The following is a 25,081-nucleotide window of genomic DNA, read 5'->3' on the forward strand; positions in this document are numbered from 1 at the left end:
ATTTTCTACAGATCTTCATCTATTAAGAGAAGTGAAGTGTGGGAGAGAGTGTGTATCTCATACCATTTGGACAAAATGGAGAACTAAAACAATTATTAAATGCTTACATATTTATGACCAATATGACATGAATTGTGAGTTCCCTATTAAAGACAAAAACTTTTAATCCAACCATTTATCTTTTCCTTTAAAATGTAAAGCACAAACTTGAAGGACTAGAAACACTTTATTTGATGGAACCATACAAACAGATGAGAGTTTAGTTAGTATTTTTGAAGTGCTATCATCATTGTAACTTTAAGCAGATAAACGTTAATTATTATTAACATTGTTTCAATCTTAACTGGTTTGTTTAAACTCCAATTACAATAAATTGGCATATTTTACTTTTTATTAAATATTTTTTATAATGACAATGAAAGATGCAATGATGCAATGTAGAAAAGCACTCGGAGGAAAAATTAGTGCTACATCCAAAGTATTATTTCAGAAATTTATTTTGACATCATATTCATATTAAGATATGTTGTCAGTGTCCACAGTACATCTGTGAGGTATCAGGTTGTTGTTTGTCTTGAAATCCCTATTTCACACATAGGAAAACAAGCACAGTATATTTAGTAAATTTTCCAAGGGCACACATTGTGTCAAGATAGCACTGGGAACAGAATTTATTTCTGGTATTTTTATTACATAGTCCAGTGCCTAAAATAGTGTCCTAGAAAGAGTAAGGACTTAATACATAGTAATTGAATGAAAGAATGGATAAATCATTCTATGAAATCTAAACAACTGTCATATTTGCTCTCTATTCCCTTCTTCATTAAATTGAAGAAGCCGTAGGAGCAGTTGAGCAATAAACTTTACCAACTGTCCCCTCCACAAGTTTGCATTGCTACATGAAGAAGCTTTGCAAGATGATACCATCTGGTCAGTCCTGAAGTTATACACTCTAGGTCCCCCCAAAAGAGTGTCATTAATCTTGGTTCATTGTAATGTTGGCTTTTGTGGTGTGAATTAGATCTACCAGCAGGTGCCTGAGACCAACTCTTTTCACCGAAGTCACTGAAAATCCATTATTAATACTGAACGTGTTACTGATGCCCTAGCCTAATATTTTAGTAAATCAGAGTTCTAAATTAGACTTAAAGAACTTGATAGTTGTTGAAAATAAGTCACTTGGCTAGTATTGGCTCTGGCTACCTCAGCAGAGGGTAATTATAATGCCAGAAAGGATAACTTAATTTATTTCCTGAGTTCATTTGTCGTAAGTTGAGTTGCAACTGTAAACACGATTAAGGTCACAGTGGCATGACTTTTAAAGTTGATAGAAAAATGTGGTAAAGAACATAAGTGTTCATATCACCAGAAGACAAAAAGATGACAAAGCCATAATAGTCATTCCCAGTGATCATCAAGTAAGTTAAAAGTTGTCATTTGTTCTATTGGTGCTGATAACCACTTAACGAAAAAAACAAGTAAGACATCTCATGAAGCACTTATGGTTAAAATATAGTTCTTCAATTTTGATGACATTCATTTATATACATATATATATATATTTTTTTTTTTTTTGAGAAAGAAAACCCATTTAACTGTACAAAATGATCCTATTTAAGTGAAAGGAAATGCCTTTGCATTTGTCACCAAAATTTAGTGATTGAACTAAAATTTCATCCAGGTGACATTTTCATTAGGACATAGTCTGGAGAAATCTGAAAATACTACATCTCATTTGCTTTTATGTCAAACAAATGATTCACCAGACCTGCCTAATTGGATGGTATATTTCCACTGGAGTGAATGTCCTAATTATAATTTAAGACAAATCTGAGAGAGAAGGTTTATCAGACATTTCTACCTCATTTTATCATGTCCAAAGTTCAGAGATATTTTGAATTCTGTGTAAAAGAGCATCACAAGGAACTTACAGCACTCTTCGGTGCAACTATTACCCATTCTTAAAGCATTGCCTCAACGAAAATAGAAAGAGACATAAGTAAAACTAAACTATTAAACATCAACTTAGTGGGCAAATTGCGTTTAGAGATCCACATCATAAAGAGTAGCTTTTGTGTAGGCTCCTGTACTCCTTAAACTGAAAGCATAGTCTGTGTTCTCATGTAAGAATATATCTAACTGAAATCAGGAATTCCATTTTGTGATTGTGTCAGTTATATTTAAAAGATCGTTATTAAGGAAACTTTAATTTGTAAGCAACTCTACAGTGAATAGAAATAGGAAAATATAAGCATCCACACTTAGCAACAAACACAAATAACAGATTCTTGAGCGCCATATCTTTCAACATGTTTGCTTATCATTCAATCCTTTTGCCCACCCTTTCTCTGTAGGTCAGGCAGGAGAGTAAAACATTTTCAGAGAAACTCCCCAGATTCATGATTTTAACTGCCTACGCCACTGCAGACAAACAATAGGTCCTATCGTCGAAGTCTCAAAGCACTTGTAAGGGCCATGCATGTGTATCTATTGTCCTTGTTGCTTTTGTCCTGGAGAACTTCGTTGGCCAGAGCTCTCTCCGGGATGATGCGCAGGAGTGACAGGAAACTGAAATCCATAGCCATTGTATCCATCCAAGTAGACACATTGGAAGAAACTGATGGGGCCTATGGAAGAGAGCATGATAATTTGTTAAAACAAGCAGAACATGAGCAGGAACAAAGGTAAATCACAGCCAGATAATACAATGTATGTGGACGTGGGTTCTTCAGCTAGATAGCCTTGACAGTAACTATCAAGTTAATAAACCTCATTGTGTCTTCAATTCCTCACATGTAAAATCAAGACGATAGCAAAAACCTCATAGAAATGTTGTGGAAATTAAATCAGTAAATATATGTGAAGCACTTGAAATCTTTCCTGACACATAATAATCCCTTAACAAATGATAATTAAAATTATCTGGCATAGAAAGTCAAAGTACTTACATCATAGGAATCTATTGATGTGCATTGTACTCCGAAAAACTGTTATATAGTTACAGATTTTATTTTATTTTATTTATTTATTTTTTTTTTAATTTTTTTTTTTCAACATTTATTTATTTTTGGGACAGAGAGAGACAGAGCATGAACGGGGGAGGGGCAGAGAGAGAGGGAGACACAGAATCGGAAACAGGCTCCAGGCTCTGAGCCATCAGCCCAGGGCCTGACGCGGGGCTCGAACTCACGGACCGCGAGATCGTGACCTGGCTGAAGTCGGACGCTTAACCGACTGCGCCACCCAGGCGCCCCTATAGTTACAGATTTTAAAACATGAGCTTATCTATATGAAAAATAACTGACTTTTCTTGTTTCTTTTAATGTTTTTATAAAACCACAGAGAGCCTTGTGGTCTTAGAGTCTTGAGGCTTTCCGCTTGCCCTTACTCTCCTGAGATGGCATAGTTACTGTGTTTTAAATTTTGTTTAACATTTATGTTTATTTTAGAGAGAGAGAGACAGCACATGAGTGGGGTAGGGGGAGAGAGAGAGAGGGAGACACACAAGGTCCAGGCTCTGAACTGTCAGCACAGAGCCCTAAGCAGGGCTGGAACTCACCAACCGCGAGATCATGACCTGAGCCCGGATGCTTCACCGACTGAGCCACCCAGGCACCCGGGGAATACTTTTTACGACAATGCGTCCAGGTAGCTGCTCTGTTGTCAGAGCAGAGAGCAACACAGAAAATGTGTTAAAGCCAAGCAAGGCAGTGCAGCGTGGTGGGTAAGGGCATGAGCTCCCAATGCTCCCAGGTAGCAGCTTTGTTAAGAGATGGTGACTCTAACTTCTCCGAACAATCATGGGCACCTACTGACTCTTCAGTGCTTTCTATTTTATCTATTTGCCTTCTGTTAATGAACCACAGAGTTTTTGCCAATGGCCAAGAAAGAGAATGTTGAAGTGACTGCTATGTGGAATATGGTGAAGCTGGCCAAATTCTTATCAGCCTAAGGGCTTATGAAATAGAATGAAGCAAAGCAGGGGTATTAAGCAGCTAAAGGAAGCAATAAGGAATTATTCTGATTTCATCTCCCTGGGTGTCAGCTGACTTGAATCACTGGTTTTCAGTGATGAAAATAGTTTGGAGAAATCTTGACTTTGTTCTTTCTTTTCCCCTTCATCTTATCCAGAATTATTTTCTTTTCTGTTGTAGCTTTAAAGAGAGGCAGTAACACAATCTGCCCCCACTCCCAAGGTTGTAAGTGCTTGGGGCTTTGACGGGCCACTGCCAGGGATGGCAAAAAAGCTAGACTGCACTGGGACAACTGGGTGGCTCAGTCTGTTGAGTGACTGACTTCGGCTCCGGTCATGATCTCACTGTTTGTTTGGTTGGGCTCTCTGCTGTCAGTGCTAATCCTGCTTCAGATCCTCTGCCCCCCTCTCTCTCTGCACCTCCCCTGCTCTCTCTCAAAAATAAATAAACATTAAAAAAATAGCTGGACTGCATTAAGATGAATGGCAGCATCAGTGCTAAAAGTAGAAGAGTCCAGCAGGGACAGGTTACCTTCCAGCTGAACTGTACTAGACATGGGCACATTTCTGAGCATCTACTTAATTGATGCTGATAGGCTGTTAATGGAAATATCATTACATCTGCAAATGTTAAGGCTTATATAAAAGGCTCAGGAATATCAGACTGTAGAACTATTTTATAGTAAGATGGAAATAGGAAGTATTGTTTTTCTACAGAAAATGCCCCAATCAAACTTAAAATATTTGATGAGTTTTTTTGCTAAAAATATTGAATTGATTCATTTTTTCATTTTAATTTTTTTAATATTTTTAAATGTTTTTATTTATTTTTGAGACAGGGAGAGACAGAGTGTGAATAGCAGAAGGGCAGAGAGAGAGACCCACACAGAATCCAAAGCAGGCTCCAGGCTCTGAGCAGTCAGCACAGAGCCTGATGCGGGGCTTGAACTCACAGACTGTGAGATCATGACCCGAGCTGAAGCTGGAAGCTTAACCAACTGAGCCACCCAGGTGCCCCTCATTTGTTTTTAATTAAACCTTTTATTTTGAGATTATTATAGAGTTGCTTGCAGTGGTGGGAAATAATACAGAGCTATTCCCATATACCCTTCACCCAGTTTCCCCACTATGGTGACATCTTTACAAAACTATAGTACAATATTCCAAACAGGAAATTGACCTTGGTACAATCCACCTATTCTTTTGAATTATATTTTAATATTTATTTATAAAATAAAGACTTCAACTGTTTATGTGACATAGCCACAAATTTTTACCAGTAGGTTAATAATTGGGAAACTCCTGATTAAACCAGAAACATGCCCAGATTGACTTTATAGATTTTTGAAACAATAGTGAAAAGTACTGTTTTTCTCAAAACCTGATTATATGAAGGGCTATAATGACTCCCTCTCTTATTTGCTGCAATCGCCTCAACATCTGAAGCAGAGCTTGGAATGTAGTAGGCACTTAATATTTGCTCAGTGAATCAAGTATTAATATGGAGTAGGAGTCATTTGCTGTTGTAGTGGGCATTTTAGTAACTTCCTGCAGAAATACCTTAAAGAAGCAGTTAGAATCCAGAGAACATTATTGATTTCATTTCTTCAGATAAATGTCTATTCTTTAAAAGCATTAAGCGAAACGAACTTCAGTCATACCTATTTCAAACATTGCTTCTTTTAGTCTGTCCAGCAATGACTTTAATGCAAATGCGAATCCAAAATGTATTGCTTTACCATTTGAAGAAAAATATCTAATTTGGAAATATCAGAATGATGAGAATCTTGGACATTGAATTTTGTAACAGCACATGAATGTTGACTGCATTCTACAATCAACGATCCAAAGACTATTAAGAGCCTGTCACATATCTAGAAAAACCAAAAAGAACTTTCAATCTTAAAAGAAGCGAGTTTCTAAGCAATTGAATTGCTGAGTCTTATTTCTACATTTTTTTTTCTCTTTGATATAAGAAAGTTCAGCATATCACTTCAGCTGTCTGATTATAAAGCAGACAGTAGCACATATTGAAGCACTAGTTTAGTGAGAGTGCACAGGATCAGAGCTGTGTAGAATGGTCTGCGATAAATGCCACTTCAGTCATTACTTTGTAATTCTTCCAAATACATGCCTCTTGCCTGACACAAAAAGTGGTGGGCTTATTTTTGAAATATAAATGACCTACTTTAATGTTATTCATCATGTCTGTACTAAAAACCTTTTCTTCTCATACTGGTCTTCTTAAGGGTCTAAAGTGCCGGTTTATACTTCTACCTTTAATATAGAATGACTTCATAGTTTTAAAGTAATTATAAACTTACTTTTTTGCCTCTTTGTGGAATACACATCTTCAGCTTCTGGTGTATACAAAAATATGAAAGTAAATAATTTGTACATTCACAGCTATTATACAAATATGTAGGGAACTAAAAATGTCTAAACGGTTGCACAATATGAAAGAAACAGGAGCTAATTCCCTCTTTATAATATATTCTAGGATCTTATTCAGATTCTATTCAATCTCTCACCCTAAAATTTATAGCTAAGAGCCAGTAGCAGAAGAGGAGCCAGTGGAAGAAAAGAATGTGGTGTTCAATATGTACTTGTTCAAACAGGAACACTGGTCCTGATGTGTTGGATGTTGGTGGGTGAGTGCTAGCAGATGCACATATTCTTTTTTTTAGAAGAGGTCTTTAATGTTTAAAGTTATAACATGTAAGAGTGAGCGGGCCAAATAATGAATATTTCAAAGTAATTCTAAATTTAAAAAAAATTTTTAAGGTTTATTTATTTTTGAGAAAGAGAGACAGAGAGACAGAGTGCAGAGAGAGGGAGACACAGAATCCGAAGCAAACTCCAGGCTCTGAGCTGTCAGCACAGAGCCCGACACAGGACTCAGGCTCACAAACTATGAGATCATGACCTGAGCCAAAGTCATATGCCTAATTGACTGAGCCAGCCAGCCTCCCCAAAGTAATGCTAAATGTTTGAGGGGCTTAAGTTTTTAGTAATCATCTTTGCCATGAAAGAATATCAGCAGACTGGTGTCCTGTATTAGTCCCTTTTCTCATCTGGCTCATGGATTTCTCTACTGTAGTGATACGTGCCATGTATTTATCTAGTGATGGATAAATTGAAGCTATCTAGTTGAACCCCTTTATCTAGTGTTCACATTAACTGGTGTTCACATTTGGGCTTTGGGGGATTTCTTGTAAAACCCTGAAAGGTAACAAAGATGTGAATGCATGTGTCTTTCATCAAAAGTTAGGTTTTAGATTTCATCAAATTCTAAATATGTTCAAAGACCTTTCTTCTCAAAGTGTGATCCATATTCCAAGAGTTTCACTGTTATTTGGAGATTAATATATAAAGGTAGTTCTTAGGCCCCAATCCACATTTATCCCATTTTAAAAAGATTGTCAGATGATTTATGTATAAAATGATTTGAGAAGGAATTGTCTAGAAGTCAAAAACATGTTAAGAGTTATTGTTCTTAATAATTCAAGTTTTCAAAAAAATCTAAAAATTAAGTATTCAAAAACATATCTTAGGACAAGTGTAAATCATCCTAAGACTCAGGTGTCCATTTCTTTGTGTCTTTCCTCAAACACTATTTTCTATACTGTTAATTAATTCTGGGCACTGCTATAGTACATATATTTTCATGGCAAGAACAACTCTTACACAAGCTCTATTGTTTATAGGCAAGTTTGGAAGTATAATAGAAAATATCTATTATATAACATGCCACTCTAGGGACTCTGGAAACCCTTCAGTAAAAAAAAAATAAAATAAAATCAGTTGAAACTCTTACAATACAAATAAAGAAATTTAGTCCTGAAAAGACTTGCTCAAGATTATGTATCTAGTTGTGATATATTTTTTGAAGTTTGAGCCTTTTCTTTCTTCCTTTTTCCATCTTTCCTTCCTTCCTCCTTCCTCCCTTCCTTCCTCCCTTCCTTTCTTAGCCATTGCTGTTAGTATAGGCAAATTGTTTTAAATTTTGTTAATAAAAATATGTCAACTTCACCTTTAAACATTTATGTGGTTCTCTTTCTATCAAATAACACCCCCATTCAATTCAAAAATAGTGAAATGATGGTTTTGAAATATTGTTCCTGTAAGCAGATTGGACAATAAATGCATCTAATATTTACTTTTAAATAAACCAGTGTCTAGTGCCTTCAACATGTGAAGATATGCATATTTTTTCCAAATAATGTAAAAAAGCTGTTTGTCTAAAAAATGGGTCTGCCATCTAAATATTACTTAGGAAAAGCTAAAGACTAAATCAAGAATAGTTATATAAAAGACAAAACATCATAGCCTTAAGAGAAAACTCCTAAATACACTGAAGACAACAAGTTCACCTTCAGCTTTCTTTGAAGCCGGTACATCTTCCAGATCTTCTCCTAGAGAGTAAAGAAAGGACACATCAATCCATGGTCTATTTTCCAGCTTTCCCAAAGAAGAAATTTTGTATTTAAGGTTTTTGAATCATAAGATCTATTATTCTGCGAACTCAGCATTTAGTGTCTCTATGAACAAGAACTTCCTGACAAACAAGGCAACTTCTCTGACTTGGGGAGAGGGTGGGGGGCAATGGATACCGTATCAGGCTGTGGTTAGGGCTGACAAAAGCTGGCTGTGATAAGAAGGACCCTGCAGTGATGCTCCCAAATGTGGCTCTCCTCTCTGACTCCTAACACTCCTTCCCCAAACTACCAACACTTCTGGAATTTAGGACATTGGAGATAAATACATAAGTTAGATCCTGAGAAAAATATCCGCCAGCATATTTTATTAGTGGACTGATTAGATTTTAGTCTGTTGATGGATAATTGTAGAGGCAATTAAAAGACACTAGAAGTTGAACCAAAGCTCAAATACACAATGACTCTTAGCTTACATTATGTAAATTACTTGCTGTTTTGTGTACAGGCACATGTGGAATAATGTGGAAGATTTTTAAGTCAGAGATAATTCTAAGAAAATATAATTAAATGATCTTTAAATGTTCACATCAGTTTTTTTAACATTCTTAATGATCTGAAAGAGGGTCGGTTTTCTATTATTTATTCAGATTTTGCATACCAGCTGCTCACTAATAAATAGAAAAGGGGTAAAATAGGTCAGTATGCAAATTTTCTCTAATAAGAAAGAAATGTGACCTTTAGAAAGAGATGTTATTATGTAAAAGAACAAAATGGGAAAAAAGAAAATTACGACCACTTTTTTGCAGTAAATATTTTTAAACTACTTAAAAATTTTATTTTTTAATTAGCAACTTTGGTGAAAAAAGTCTCATCAGGACTCGGAGGCCAAGACTGAGACCCCAAAACAGCTGTTCGTTTGTTTTTTTCCTTGTCAGGCTGGAGCAGAGTTTGAACCAGGAAAGAACCTCTCCAGCTCTGGCCACAATTTACTCTCTACATCTGGGTCTCAGGTAAATTGGTTGCAAACTGGTTTCACTTCATCCAAGGACCTAGTTCAGGGCATTCGTGGCTTCCTTGTGTTGAGTGTCCCTTGCTCCTGATGTTGGCAGTGTTACTTAACTGTGGACTGGAGCATCCATTTGGGCTGGAGCAGTGAGTTACTAAAATTTCACCCTGATTAGTTTAGAAATATTTAAATACAAGCTTAACTCAATTAAATGCTGGATTAAATGACCATGGTCTGAAATTGCTCTGTTAGCTGCCATGAGTAAAGAAAAGGTATAAATGGGTACATGATATTTTGAAGTAACTTAACTATATTTTTAAAATGATGTCAGAGTTCTTAAAAGAACCAAATGATAGTTACACTTTCATTGTGTAGCAAGAATCTGTTAATTTTTATGGAGGATGTTTATAAAAGTAAACTAATGCAAGGTTCTTGTACACAAGAAATACAGATTTTATTTTTGAGGATTATAGCACACATAAGCCTAAGATGTTTATGCTCTGGATTCATTTGTTATCCCTAGAGAAATAAATATGGGTAGAATAAAAACCTGAGCTGCTTCTCTTTTCCAAATTCTGTATTCTGACCCAGCATAAACTAGCTACGTGATAAAAGCTGGCAAGAAGTGAGTCATATGTCAATTGCTCAAGCTAACCGGGAGAACAGAGGCACCAGAAGGTAAACCGCAAGCCTAGGGCAGTTGCTATAGAGATGCAGTCTCTTTGTAAGCAACTTAACAGCAACAGAAATTTACTGAACCAGGAATAATGAATGTACCGCAATTGTCACTGCTCAGCATACAAAAAAGAAATAACACACTTACAATCCATTTCATTTTATAACTTGCGCATTGATTAGGTGAGTGGTGGTTTGGATAAAACAAATACTTGACTCTAAAAAGGTATAATAATTACCATAAAAGATGTATCAACATGTGCCAATGGACTTTTAAGAAAACATTTTATGAAGGAAGTTTAATTTATTTTTTATTTTTATTTTTTTCCTTGGAAGGTTTATCTGAAGAAATACACTTAAGATCAGATGTAGAAGAAATCAAGAAATAGCGATATATAATAGCCACACCCAATTTTGGAATCAAATAGGACAGATGTTTCAATTTCTTGCTAAGTTTGCACAAGAATAAGGAATGTGATGTTTTACTTTTGTCAGTTTTTAGGGTCACGTCAGTGCAGATATCCCACTCCAGTCTGAAGAATAAACAATTCAAGATGCTAAAAGTGAATAATTTGATATTTGTTGCCTTAGAGTTCTCTAAGCTGGACAGTGCAATCTCCAAGCCAAACAGGGATGACAAACGTTCCTAAGCCTAAGGACAATGACTGGAAAGCAGAATCAGATGATTTAGAGGCCTTGGGATTCTGTGATAATCTGAGTGTACCTGCATCTTATTTGTGAAAAGGAAGGGAAGGAAGAATTATCCACAACTCATCACTGGAACATCATAGCTATTAGAACATTGATTTTTAAAAAGTGATTTGTATACTTTGTATAATTTTAGAACACAATGAATTTTATTTTCTGCATATGTCCCTTAGTAAACAGTATCTTTTCATTAAAAAAGGAAGTCTAATTTAAAATCGGTCCTTTGAGGGTGCCTGGGTGGCTCAGTAGGTTGAGCGTCCAACTTCAGCCCAAGTCATGATCTCACAGCTCATGAGTTCGAGTCCTGCATTGTCAGCACTGAGCCTGGAGCCTGTTTCAGATTCTGTCTGCCCCTCCCCACCTGGTGCTCTGTCCCTGTCTGTCTCTCTCTCAAAAATAAATAAAATAGAATGGGTCCTTAATATAGAGGGGAATATGACCGAGGGAGATGGCAAGTTTCAAGTGAAGGCAATCATATGAAGAAAGACTAGATATAGCAAAGAACAGAAGAGATTCAAGGAGCAGATGGAATGTTGAGGAGGGCAGGAGAAGTGCATCTGCAAAGGTTAGAAAATGTTATCATGTGGAAAGACAGATGTCAGGCTGAGCATTCTCTACTCAATGTCCTAGCCAGTGAAGGTCATTCAAGAAGGAAATCATGTTCTAATGTACTTTGTAAAAATAACAAGACTAGAATATGAGAGAATGGATTCAGAGAAAGAAATTGGAAATGTATTTTAATAGTCAACATAAAAACAATGATTTCTGCAAATGGAAGTCACTGACAGAGTTGAGTATAAATAAGGCTTCATAGGTACAATTAAATAGGATTGAGTACATGTGAATGCAAGAGATTATATAATAAGGGATACCTTAATGCACTTTTTGAGTTTGGAAGAAAATAGTGGTGCCACTCCCAGCAACAAGGAAATCCTAGGAGGTACTCATTAGCTGGAGGCATCATAGGAAATTTAGTTTTCTTTAGTAGGTGTTCTTATTTTAAATCTCTTATATAGATGGAGCAGAGAAGGGTTAAGTGTTGTCTGAGGTCACAGAATGAATTAAGTGACAGGACTGAACCATGGACCCCAGTCTACCTGGATCAGAACCACTTGAATGAGGATTTATATTTATTTCACAAATAGTATAAATGTTATTCCTGTTATGTTCCAACCACTGTTCTAAACACTTTATAAATGAGAACATATTTCACCTCCTTGGAAGTGGGTACTATTCCTATTCCCATTTTGTAGGTAGGAAAAAGGAAGGCTAGAGACTCAAGATCCCAGGGCTAGTTAGTGGGGAAACCTGGGATTCAGACTCAGGCATTTTGGCTTTAGAGATTGTGTTATTAGTCACTGTGCCATTCCACCTCTAGAGGCTGGCCTCCCAAACTCAGTTCTCTCCGATTTCAGAACCTATGCATTATATCGCTGGCTGCATAAACCATGAACTTGTGCAGAGCAGAAATGAAAGAGTGTCCCTCTTCTAACAATCCATTTTCTTTCTGGTGGGATGAATAGAAGAGTTACTTATCTGTATTTGAAAATGATAATATCAATGAAGATGAAAATATATCTGTTCTGTTTGCCTAAACACTGTATTTTAGGTAACCTTATTCTAATCAATTAAGAATGAAAATATTATCCAGACTTTCAAACTGTAGATTTCATCTTTTATTTATATAGAAATGTAGATTCCAAAGGAATCACAAGTATTAATGACTCTGTCCTCTTATCTAAATCAGACTTCTCCACGATAACAGTCATGAACACATGAGAGGTCTTGTCTGTGTGGCTACCATTTCAATCTTTTAAACATGCTGATGTCAAAGTCTGGCTTTTGTATAACTCTTTTATACTTATGAAATTACAGCTACAGACACAGAGGTTCTTAGATAGCTATCTAAGAAAACAATAAAATGATCATGATAGGTCTAAATTTTGTATTTTCAAGTAGTGCTTGGTTTTTATCATGAAGTAAAGGAACTCCTTCCTTGTCTCAATTCCATAACTGCTTCATATTACATAAGTGTTCCAACACTTAAATTTACGTGTGTGCGTGTATATATATATATATATATATATAATTTTATAAATTTTATAAAATATATAAATATGTACACATATATGTACATGCATATTTACATATAAATATGTACATATTTATATATGTGTGCATGTGTTATTTAAAAAAAATTATTAGTTTTTTTTATTTTTGAGAGGCAGAGAGAGACAGAGCATGTGTGGGGGACGAGCAGAGAGAGGGAGACACAGAATCGGAAGCAAGCTCCAGGCTCTGAGCGGTCAGCACAGACCCCGATGTGGGGCCCGAACTCATGAACGTGAGATCATGACGGTAGCCGAAGTCGGACGTTCAACCGACTGAGCCACCCAGGCGCCTCTGTGTGTGTGTGTGTGTGTGTGTGTGTGTGTGTGTGTGTGTGTGTGTTATTTTGTCATCAAGTGTAATGCCCTGAAAAAAAAAAAAATCAGAAATTCTCTTTGCCCTTTGCTTTATAGTTTTTGCTGAGCTCCAAGACTGGTCTCCAGCCATTAATCAAAAACAGAATGAGAGCAGAATGGGACTTTAGGAAAGTTCAGGAGATAAGTCTTTGTCTGCATGGGGTCAAGGGTAGCCTTGGTTCTATGAGGCTGAAAACAGATACAACCTAAAAAGCCAGTATGTTGACAGTAAGGAGACACGTGTGTGTGTGTGTGTGTGTGTGTGTGTTTGAGTGTATATAACATTAATACATATGAATATATATATATATATATATATATATATAGCATCAATATGGACAGTAATTAATATTTGGCTGAGAGAAATTCCAAGAACATAAAGAAATGTGGAGTTTAGCTGCAGTACCAACAGTTATTATGATGTACAATTACATGTATTTATAAATACATGGATTTAATATATGAATTAACAAACTTTATAGTAAAAATGACAGATTTATCATTCTCAACAAACAATCTTATCTTGGTTCCATTTCTTATTCTCTATAAGTGTGTTCTCAGATTTTTGGTTACAGAAATTCTTAACAGTCTTATAAAATTAAGGACCTCAAAAAACTTTTGTTTATGTGGATTACGTCTATTGATAATTAATGTAACAGAAATTAAAACAGACATTGTTTTTAAACATAAGGATTCTCAAGCAAACAGCTCTTTGGCTGAAAGAGCGATGACTTTCTCACATATCATTTAGCCTTTGGAGAATTCCACTGTATGCTCATGAAAAAATGAGAGCAATAAAGGTAAATAGTGGTTGAATATTATTATGTAAAGTGTTTCAGGTCACCTGAAAGGCTTTTGGAGACCCTAGGGATCCATAGACTATTACATTGAGAAATGCTACTCCAGATGAAGAATTCTATCTCTACAAAATAACCAACATTAACAAAAGGAAATAATGAAACAGAAACCTGTCAAAAGGAAAGGTAATTATTCAAAAATAAGTTTATTAGCCACATATTACTTATGGCTATGTATAGATCAAAGTATTTGAGAAAACAAGAGAGTAAATGTCACCTTTTGAGAAAAAAACAAAACATTTTATTTCTCTAACACAGGAACCAGTAAAATAATGCAAGATATAAGCAGAACGCAGACAAAGCAAAACTGAATTCTTCAAATTAAAAATTATTACAGAAGAAATATCTGGTATTCGCTTTCACCTACCATATATATTTTATGCAAAAGTTATTACATATAATAGCAACCATTTGCCAATTAACTGCTAATATTGCATTAAAAGAAAAATTTTAAACTGAGTTGAAATACACAATGAATGTAAATTTTTTAGATTTAGGCTTAGATATCAATTTCTTTCTTGTTTGCTTGCTGGCTTTCTTACCTCCTCTTTTTCTCTCTTTCTTCTTTTTTTTCTATATTAAAACCGTCCCTTCTAAGTTTGGATAACTGTAATAAATTTAACAACACTATCATACATATGCATGTTAATAAATTAGAAACATATTTACAGTGGTTTCTAAAGGTTGTTGGAATCTCAGTGTCTTCTTCGTATAAAGTGTATAAATTCATCATACGTATTTTATGATGTCCCCTATGTGTTTGTAACATAAAAATGTCTGAAATTGAATCAGTAATCAAAAATCTCCAAATAACCAAAAGTTCAGGACCAGACAGTTTCATAGGCGAATTCTACCAAACATTATAAGAAGAGTTAATACCTAGTCTTCTTGAATTATTCAAAAAAAAAAAAAAAAAAAAAGAAAAAAGGAAACTTCCAAATTCATTTTATGAGGCCAGTAATACTCCGGTATTACTCAGTATTACCAAAATCAGATAAAGACACCACAAAAAAAGAGAACTATGGGCCAATATCTCTGATGAACATAGATGCAAAAATCCTCAACAAAATGCTGGCAAATGAATCCAACAATACATTTAAAAAATTATTCACCATGATCACATGATATTTATTCCTAGGATGTAAGGGTGGCTCAATATTTGCATATCAATCAACATGATACATGCCATCGATAGAGAAAGGGTAAAAACCATTTAATCATTTCAAAAGATGGAGCCTTATGTACAAGAACCAAATTACGGAGGTAGCCCGTGTCCACCAATAGATGAGTGGATAAAGAGGAGATGGTATATATAGATGTGCAATGGAATGTTATTCAGCCATAAAAAGGAATGTAATCTTGCCATTTGCAACAACATGGATGAAGGTAGAGAGTATAATGCTAAGTGAAAGAAATGAGTCAAAGAAAGACAAATACCATAAGCTTTCCCTTATATGTGGAGTTTAAGAAACAAATGAGCAAAGGGAAAAGAAAGGTGAGACAGACAAACTGAGGACAGACTCTTAACTATAAAGAACAGATGATTACCAGATGGGAGGTCGGGGGGGATGGGTGAAATAGGTGATGGGGATAAGAGTACACTTATCTTGATAATCACTGAGTAATGTATAGCATTGTTGAATCACTATATTGTGCACCTGAGAGTAATATTACACTGTATGTTAACTCTACTGGAATTAAACTTAAAAACTTTAAAAAAGACCAAAGTAACAAACATTTTCTAAAGGAATTTAAAGTAGAAAGAGCAATGTATGCAGCAGCAAAAAACTTTTTACAAAAGTTAACTTGTAATTGAAAATAGCATAGAAAAAAGAAAGCATTGAATAAGCAAAAAATAAAATTAAAATGTCAAAATATAAATATATTTTTATTTTTATTATTTTTAAAAAATGTTAATGTTTATTTTTGAGAGAGAGACAGATCATGAGAGGGGGAGGGGCAGAGAGAGAGGGAGACACAGAATCTGAAGCAGGCTCCAGGCTCCGAGCTGTCAGCACAGAGCCCAACGGAATCCACCATGAACTCATGAACTGAGCTGCAGTCAGATGCTTAACAAACTGAGCCACCTAGGTGCCCCTAAACATATTTCTTAAAAGATTAGTTTAGTTTTACAAAGTGAATGCCACCTTAAAGTTTTCTTGTAATTTATTCATTTAAGAAATAGCTACTCTTTCAGCAACAACAATGACTACAATGAGCTCTTTTTCTGTGCAGGTGCCCTACAAGGTACTTTACATTTTCACTTACGTCTCATAACACACTAAGAAATAGGTGGAATAGCTTCATTTTACAAGGTAACACTGAGACTCAGCAGATTTAAAATGTGTTAAGCAACACATTTTTAAAGTATTAAATGAAGGTATAAAGCTGAATTTCTTGAGCTTCTAGACCCTCAATCTTTCAATTAAACATTCTATCTCCACTTTCAGAAGAAAAGGGCAATGCTACCTACAAGTAATTTGCAGTCAAGTAGAGAAAATGGACAAGTATCCAAACAAATATAAGATACTATGGGTTGCAAGGTAGTATATAACAATCATCAAAACAAGCGTGAGATGTTTTCAGTGGTGGTACAATCACTTCTTCCTATGGACGTCAAATAAATTTTTTGGAAGCTACCCCATGGGAGATCGACCATGAAGGATCACATAGCCAGAAATGGGAAGAAAAATACAGGAAAAAAGAATGACAGTATCAAAAGATGGAGGAAAATTAGGAACATGGACAGTTGAATTGGTTTGGTATCTCTTATAGGTATACACAGTGATTATAGAAAAAAGACATAAAATGTAGTTTAAGACGGAACTATAGAGGCTTTAGATCCTCAAGCTAAGATGTGTAGAATGTATTCTAAATTTTCCATGAAGAAATATTGAACACTTACTATCTAAATAGCTTAATCAATTTGAAGTTTTGGAAAACTTAATTTATTAGTAGATGTGAAATGGAAGAATGTCAGAAATCAGAAAGGGACCTGCTGAAAAGTCACTGCAATGATTCAGAGGAGAAAGAGCAAAGCTAACATGACTTGACAACTGAATTAGAACGGTGATTACGCAAAGTAGAATTTGAAGGCTTATGTCTACGTGACTAAAGAATAGAAATCATGTGGCAATTCCCTTTGGGATTTGCTGGGGTTGAGGGATAAAGGAAAGAAGGGGGAATAAGATAGGAAGGTCAGTCGTGAGCCTGTGCAGACAAAGAGTGATGCTGAGATTTGAAAATGTGAGACCAGAGTTGATAAGGCAGGTTAGACTTCAGAACACCTTGGGGTCTTACCCACAAAGAGATAGATAGCAAGGTGGAAGGGCCCTGCTGGGAAAGAGTGTGAAGAGGAGAAAGAAAGAAAGAAAGTTGACAATGGAAGAACCAATCCTCAGGGCGGGGTTTGTGTGTGTGTGTGGAAATAGCAGAAAGATAATGCTGAGAAAATATCAGACTGAAGAAAACGGAGTCTGATATTATGAAAACCAAGAGAGGAAAACATCAAGAAGGACGAGAGCCCAACAACATTGAATGCATCAGAGAGGCTGAGAATGGGAGAGGGGTGAGAGAAGGTAATTAAGCTCTGCAATTAGGAGGTCTGGGTTGAGCTTTAAGTGAGTTATTTGAGGACAGTGTCAGAGGTTAATACTCAGCTTGCATGAAATAAAAGTCTGAGGAATTTGGTCAAGAATTGGTGGGAAACTTACTGAAGAGGTGTAACTGTAAATGAAACAGAGCAAAAGCACAGCTTCAGGAAGCAGAAAGAGCAAGAGAAATTTTTATATGCCAGAAGAGTCTGAGGATATTCGCAGGTGAAGGGAGGAGGGCTTCTTAGAGCGAGAACTGAAGATGCAGGATGGTGGGAGTCGGCATCAAGGAGAGGCAAGAGGGGTGGAGTCAAGGAGAAAACACGGAATGATAAATCTCGGGTGAAAAGCAATGCTTCGTCATCTGAGCATGAGAATGTAAGGGTGGTAAAATAATGGGAAAGGTTAAAAGAGACTGTAATTTGGAGAAAAGAAAAATTTTAAGGAATCCACATGTATGGCATAGATCATGAATTTCATTTTTCTTGTTTTTAAAGATAAATTTTCCTGTGTAGTGCCCAGCCTGTTCTGTGTACTCTTAGCAAACATGATAAATAAATAAAAATGACCTAAATAATGCAAACATGTGTACCAGCAGTTACTGCATGTTTATTTCTACCAGCAATCTATTTTGATTTGTGTAATGTTTCAAGAAATACTTGTAGGTAAACATCTGGGATCCTAAAGCATCGACACAAATGTAACTTTGCACGAATTTTTGTTTTCATTTTCACTCCTCCTATTTTATCTAATTCACTGCATCACTTTGACTCTGTAGAAATACCGAAAGCTTAAAATTATTTTCTCAACTGATTTGATGAATCATGTGTAAGTGATTTGATGCAATATTACATTCTAAGAGTTAACATTTTTTTCAAGAACTCATAAGAATCTGCTGTATTTCAAAGCAGCAGTTGATAGCCAGTTTATTTTAGTTTTTTTGGTGTGAAAGCTTCCTTTATGCAGCTATTATTTTAAATGATCATGAGTTTTAAAGAAAACTAACTACTACACTGAGCAATATCCACAGAATTCTCGAGATTGACCTCCGGGGGTAATAAAGTATGCAGAGACAGTTCACATTTGGAATTTTGCACACAGTGAAGCCAAGGGTGTTCAATAAATGTATGCAATCCTTTCTGAGTGTCTGTCCTGTCACTCTGAGGATAGGACACAGCTGTCTTGAGGGCCATGTCAGAACAACTTAACATCACCAATAAATGAATGAGGCCACATTGCTGGTACCCAAAGACTAATAATCAACAGTGACAAACATTTCACCAAATGTGCCTTATACACAGACTCGCTCTAAGGTCTAGCAGAACAAGTTATCAGAGAGAGTAAGCAAGGAAGCTGTCCCTATTTAGAAGGCTTCAACCAAGTTACTGCTCCATTCTTTTTCTCCTGAAACAAAATTTCCATAAGTATAATCACCCTTGCTCTAAAAAGTGGCATTGTTTTAAATCCACCCAAAAACGAGTGAGATGTTTTTTCCCATTATGATTTTTTTCTTATTATGGTATCCATTTTGACACAAAAGCTTAATAAGCGAAACCTGTTCCTACCCAGGAAAAGTAACACATTATCATGCCATAATTATTACCATCATTGTCATCCTCATTCCCATGGATGCCAATTAATAAATACTTAATAGACACCAATTATTATTTATGCACCTTCTATTTTATCTTATTTATCTCTACCCAGAATTTCTATGAGGTAATATTATTATTATCCACATTTTATTATCAGTTTTTTTAGTATTTATTTATTTTTGAGAGAGACAGAGCATGAGCAGGGGAGAGGCAGAGAGAGAGACACACAGAATCTGAAGTGGCCTCCGGGGTCTGAACCATCAGAACAGAGCCCAATGCGGGGCTTGAACTCACAAACCATGAAATCATGACCTGAGCTGAAGTTGGACGCTTAACCAACTGAGCCACCCAGGCACCCCTATTATTATACACATTTTAAAAATAAGACTACTAAGCACAGAGATGTTATGTAGATTTCCCAAGTTTACACAAATTTTAAAACAGTTTCCCTGTTATCAGCCACTACCCAATGATAACATCTGTATTTCTATCATGAATTTGGTGATAATTTGTTTTTAACAACAACTACATTGATGTTAATATTCATTAGCATTCCATTCCAACAAGTGATCTCCAATAATATTCCATCCCAACAAGTGTCCCAAAACAAAACAAAACAAACAAGTGAGTCATTGTATAAAATTATGCTATTTAGGAAAAAAACATATGTCCTAATAGAAACTTTAACCTAAACACTATAAGAAAGCATATTTTTCTTTTTCAAAGGCTTGTGCATATTTGTATTAACTAAGAATGGATTTTTTTTTTAATTTTTTTTTTCAACGTTTATTTATTTTTGGGACAGAGAGAGACAGAGCATGAACGGGGGAGGGTCAGAGAGAGAGGGAGACACAGAATCGGAAACAGGCTCCAGGCTCTGAGTCATCAGCCCAGAGCCCGACGCGGGGCTCGAACTCACGGACCGCGAGATCATGACCTGGCTGAAGTCGGACGCTTAACCGACTGCGCCACCCAGGAGACCCAAGAATGGATTTTCTAAAGAAGATAAAATTTATATTTCTATGATTAAGGATTGTATAAAGTTTTAATAATAAATTTTATACAATTGCCCAGAAAAAGAACATCAGAGTTTCACTTTTTAATTTAAGCAAGTAAGGCATGAATCTTGTTAAAACAAGGTTTGGGGATAACATTAAAAAAAACAACTCTTGGACTCTAATTCTGAGAACACGATAGACAATATTCGCTACAAAATCATACTTTTTGTTGAAGTGCTGGGCTCAGAGGAGACAAAGGAAACTTCCAGAATCTTCCCTTCTGTTGCAAGAGGAGAAAAAGAACACCTGCTGATCCACGAACGGTGAGGTCACCCTGTGGACAAGTGCTTATAGTAAAACAAGAACTCAAAAACTAAGTGTGCAAGGAGCAAAGTAGGGGTGCATAGGCTGTGAGCCTTTGTTAAGCCAGAGATGGTGGGACAAAAATATAAGTGCCCCAGGTGATTTGGAGAAGATAGCAACAACACAGTATTTAAATCTGCTTCAAATCCCCTTGTAAAAACAGAGAGTGGAACCCATGGACAGTATTTAAAACAAACTGAAATGAGCCCTAGAAATGTGGACTGAAACAGTCAGAAACCTACCAGGTATTAGCATCTGCGGAGAAGGAAGGAGAGGAAGGCAATAGGGAGTCTGAGAGACACCCCAAACAGGAAACCCCCAAACAGCCAATAGGCATTTTCTGAAAAGTGAGTAATGACAACTTGAGATCATCAGCTGAACCTGGGAAGGGCTTTGCCCAGTCCCAGAGCAGGTAAGCATAAAGGGTTCACCACGAAGTGTGAGTGCTGGTACCATCTGGTACCCTGTGACCCCTGGGGAACTTATGAGCCAGGGTTCACTTGCAGGACAGAATCCCACAAATGGTAAGACACTACTAGGGGTGGAATAAAAGTTGAGCAAGATAGGGACAATGGAGAGAAAGAAAGATAATTTTAGATAAAAGTGAGGGAAATAAAATAAAACTATGAGCTCATAATCAAAGTTCCAATCACAGAAGGAAAAAAGCCTTCATAAGGGAGAGCCTGAAGAAACAACAAACACATTTATATCACAAGGTACTTCAGATATTCAATTTTTCAAACTTGAACTTTAATATATATATAAATCTTCTAAGAATTAAAATATTAATTCAAAAATAAGGACAAACAATAGATTATTAAAATAACCAGTAAGATTTGAAAAATAACTATTATAATAAAATATAAATTATATAAAATCTCACTGGATGGGTAAAATAACATATAGAACTGAAGAAATAATTAGTGAATGTATGTTAAGACTGATCAAATTACACTAAATACATCATGGAGAAATGAGGAGATGAAAAATTAGAAAGAGATGTTGAAAGAAGAAAAATGTGCATACCTAACACATTAATAATGAGCACAAGGAAAAAATAGTAATATTTGAAGAAATAATGGTTATGAATTCTCCAAAGTGGCAAAGGAAAGAAAAATGACTCCATGTGCCCTGGAAAAATTTCACAATAAAAAGAAGCTCTCACTCCATAAACTATAGTGAGTCTGCAGTGGATCAAGGGCAAAGAAAAAATATATAAGAAGACAGAGAGAAAGGATAGGTCATATGGAAGGAATGACAATTCAACTGGTAACAGAATTCCTCTACCCTAGTGGAGGAAGAGAAAACAATACAGTGACATGATGTACTCAAAGTAATCAGAGTGCCTAACTGGTGACCTAGATCTTGTGCTTAGCAAAAGGCTTTCGACAATAAGGATGATTTAAAGACATTGTCACATAAATAAAACCTGAGAACACTTTCCACCAATAGGTCTTTGCTCAAGACGCTTCTAGAGAAGGAGATGCTAAAGAAGCATGATGTTGAAGGAAAAGTCAGAGATGTGAGAGAGATGGTAGCAATGTAACTGAGAAATCTGTAGGTGAAGATAGACACACGTTGAAAAATAATACTAATACAATTTGACATTCAGATTCTTTTAAAGGTTATAATTCAACTATTGAACAAAATTAGCATGTAAATCAGGTTTAGATGTGATGAAATTTAAATGTAGCATCCTTCTCTTGTTTGGAAGAGGGTGTTGGTTTTTTTTTTTTTTTAACGTTTATTTATTTGTGAGAGAGAGAGAAAGAGACAGAGTGTGAGTGGGGGCGGGCCAGAGAGAGAGGGAGACACAAAATCGGAAGCAGGCTCCAGCCTCTGAGCTGTCAGCACAGAGCCCTACGCAGGGGCTCGAACTCACAGACTGTGAGATCATAACCTTAGCCGAAGTCAGACGCTTAACCGACTGAGCCACTCAGGCGCCCTGGGGGAGGGTGTTTTATAGTAATTTTATTCTTTAAATGTGCATAGTAAAATTTCAAGGGTCACGGCTGAAGTAAGAGAAATAGAGTGTTGTCTTTCCAGATGGGTAGATATTAGAAAACAGAAAATAAAAATATATTTAAAGGGAAAAAACACTCAATTTTGTAACGGACAAGAAAAAATATGAAGAAGTGTTTAGAGAACATGAGAAATATAAAACAAGCAAGATGGTAAGAACTAGACCTAAAATATTAATAATCACAACTAATGTGAGTAGTTGAAATTCATCAGATTAAAAGTGAAGGCCATTGTACTGGATAAAGAAAGAGTAAATTTTAACTTTATGTTATTTACTAAAGAGATATCTAAAACAAAATGTCATGAAAAGACATAAAATAAAAGTTTTTAATAAAAAATTCTGATAAAATACTAACCAAAAGAAAGCTGGAGTAATTATAATAATATCAGATACACTTTACTTAAAAAAGGTCATTATATGGAATATAGAAGTTACTATGTAAAGATAAATGTTCAATTCACCAGAAAGATACATAAAGCTTGGATAAAATGTATAAAACAGCTCCTAACATAAAAATTGATAAAACTACAGGGATAAACTGAAAATTTTCCATCTTGGAGGAAGATTTTAATATAGTTTATCCAATTATTGATACTTCTATTATTCAAAAAATTAATGAAGATAAAGGGTAATTGAAAAACAATGAATCTTAATCAATATAGGATCATGCTTCCAACCATTAGAAAATGCACATTATTCTGGATGAAATATGGAATACCTACTAAAACAAATATATTTGTTTGTAAGATAAAGCTCAACGTATTTTAAAGAGGAGACCATTTTCTGTAACCACTATATAATTAAATTAGGCATTGGTTAAAAGAGGATGATCTTTACAATCCCCACAGGTTTGGAAATTGAAAAACAAGTTTTAAAATTTCCATGTAAAATGCTAGTTAAAGAATTTATGTTGATGGAATTAAGGTATACTCGCAACAGAACGATAATGAAAATATTGCATATAAAAGCTTGTGGGATGTTGCTGAAATAGCATTTAAACTCACTGCCTTATATGCTTATATTAGTAAAGGAGAAAGGTAGAGACTAATAAAATAAACATCCACATTAAGATATCTAAAAATAAACACAGAAAAATCTTAAATAAATTCGGAGTAAAGCAAATATTTAATGATAGTAGAATAGATTATAATGTGTATATTTACAAAGTAATATACTATACAGTAATAAAAATGAATAAACTATAACTATACAAAAACACTTATGAATCTGAGAACATACCATTAAGAGAAAATCTCAGAATATGTCCTATAGTTTCATATATATGAGAGACCAACAAGTGATAAAATTAGGAAAAAAATCAACTTAATTAGTCTTCGATGACATAAATTGATTTAGACATGAATTAACCATCAGAAGACTTTTAGGTTGAATTCAATCATTTTATTCATTAATTTCATTATTTATAAAAGGCAACTATATATAATATCATCATAAAGCAAAGCATATTTTTCTTGTGTTTAAGAATTTATGAAAATTAGTTCTTTATGTCACTAGATTTTAATTTTATAATTCACAGACTTATTAATAGTTTGTCTCAAAAAGTGAAATATTCTTTCAAATGGGAATTACATACCTATTAGTAAATTCTGGATTTTTGAAATTCTTGAAAATTTTCAATGCAGGGACATATAATCAATACAAAATAGGCTACACTTTTATTATGATAAATGTTATACTTTAGTTATGTTTAATTAGATTCTTTTAAAAGAAGTCTTTAACATAAGTTATATCAAATGTGTAAATCAAGAAAGGCTATAAGCTTTTACATCCTTGTTTAATTTTTAAGCACCTTGTGCTTAAATTTTAGATAAATGTCCAAAATGGCTTAATTCTGATATCTAAAATATTCACCAAACTGTAATATTGATGCAAATTACTCATTAATATATCATATTTACGTAAAAAGAAAAAATGCAAAACGAAGAAATGAATGAGTATTTTAAAAGTTAGAAAGCTTTATAAAGCAAATCACAAATGTAAGCTATAAAGGAAGTTGCCTAAAACATGGAAACCCTGGCCAGTCTTGTTTGAAGTGTCCTTAAAAAGTAATTAACTTCTATAAAATATTTTTTATTAGTATGTCCTTAAAAATTAAATTCATTATCTTTGATATCAAAATTAGATCTCAGAGGCTTTATGATGATCCCAAACCGGTCTATGCAGATAATTTTGTTGAGTTGCTGATGGGAAAATGCTCATGTTCAAAGAAAAATGTTATAGGAAAAGATGCTAAAGTTAAATTTCCACATAGAAGCATCTCGAGAAATGTTCTTACTGCATCACTTCTTTTAAAATACTAATTTTAAGGGGAAGCCAACCTCTCTTTACTCAAATGTTGTCTACCAGATAATAAAAACAAAATAAC

At 35.0% G+C, this 25,081-nt stretch overlaps 1 protein-coding gene across 1 annotated transcript in view; it reads right to left on the reverse strand.

The window, feature by feature from the left end:
• Positions 1-207: 207 nt before the first annotated feature.
• The window catches only part of TRDN (triadin), a 389,767-nt gene continuing 364,893 nt past the window's right edge, over positions 208-25,081 (reverse strand). Inside the window, exons 38-40 of the mRNA XM_045499455.1 lie at positions 8,347-8,388; positions 6,298-6,333; positions 208-2,627 (exon numbers count right to left, since the gene is read on the reverse strand). Coding sequence (XP_045355411.1) covers positions 2,488-2,627; positions 6,298-6,333; positions 8,347-8,388 — 218 coding nt within the window. The 3' untranslated portion in view covers positions 208-2,487. The remainder of the gene's footprint in view (positions 2,628-6,297; positions 6,334-8,346; positions 8,389-25,081) is intronic.

The sequence above is a fragment of the Leopardus geoffroyi genome, chromosome B2 (genome assembly GCF_018350155.1).
Source record: "Leopardus geoffroyi isolate Oge1 chromosome B2, O.geoffroyi_Oge1_pat1.0, whole genome shotgun sequence".
Lineage (NCBI taxonomy): Eukaryota > Metazoa > Chordata > Mammalia > Carnivora > Felidae > Leopardus > Leopardus geoffroyi.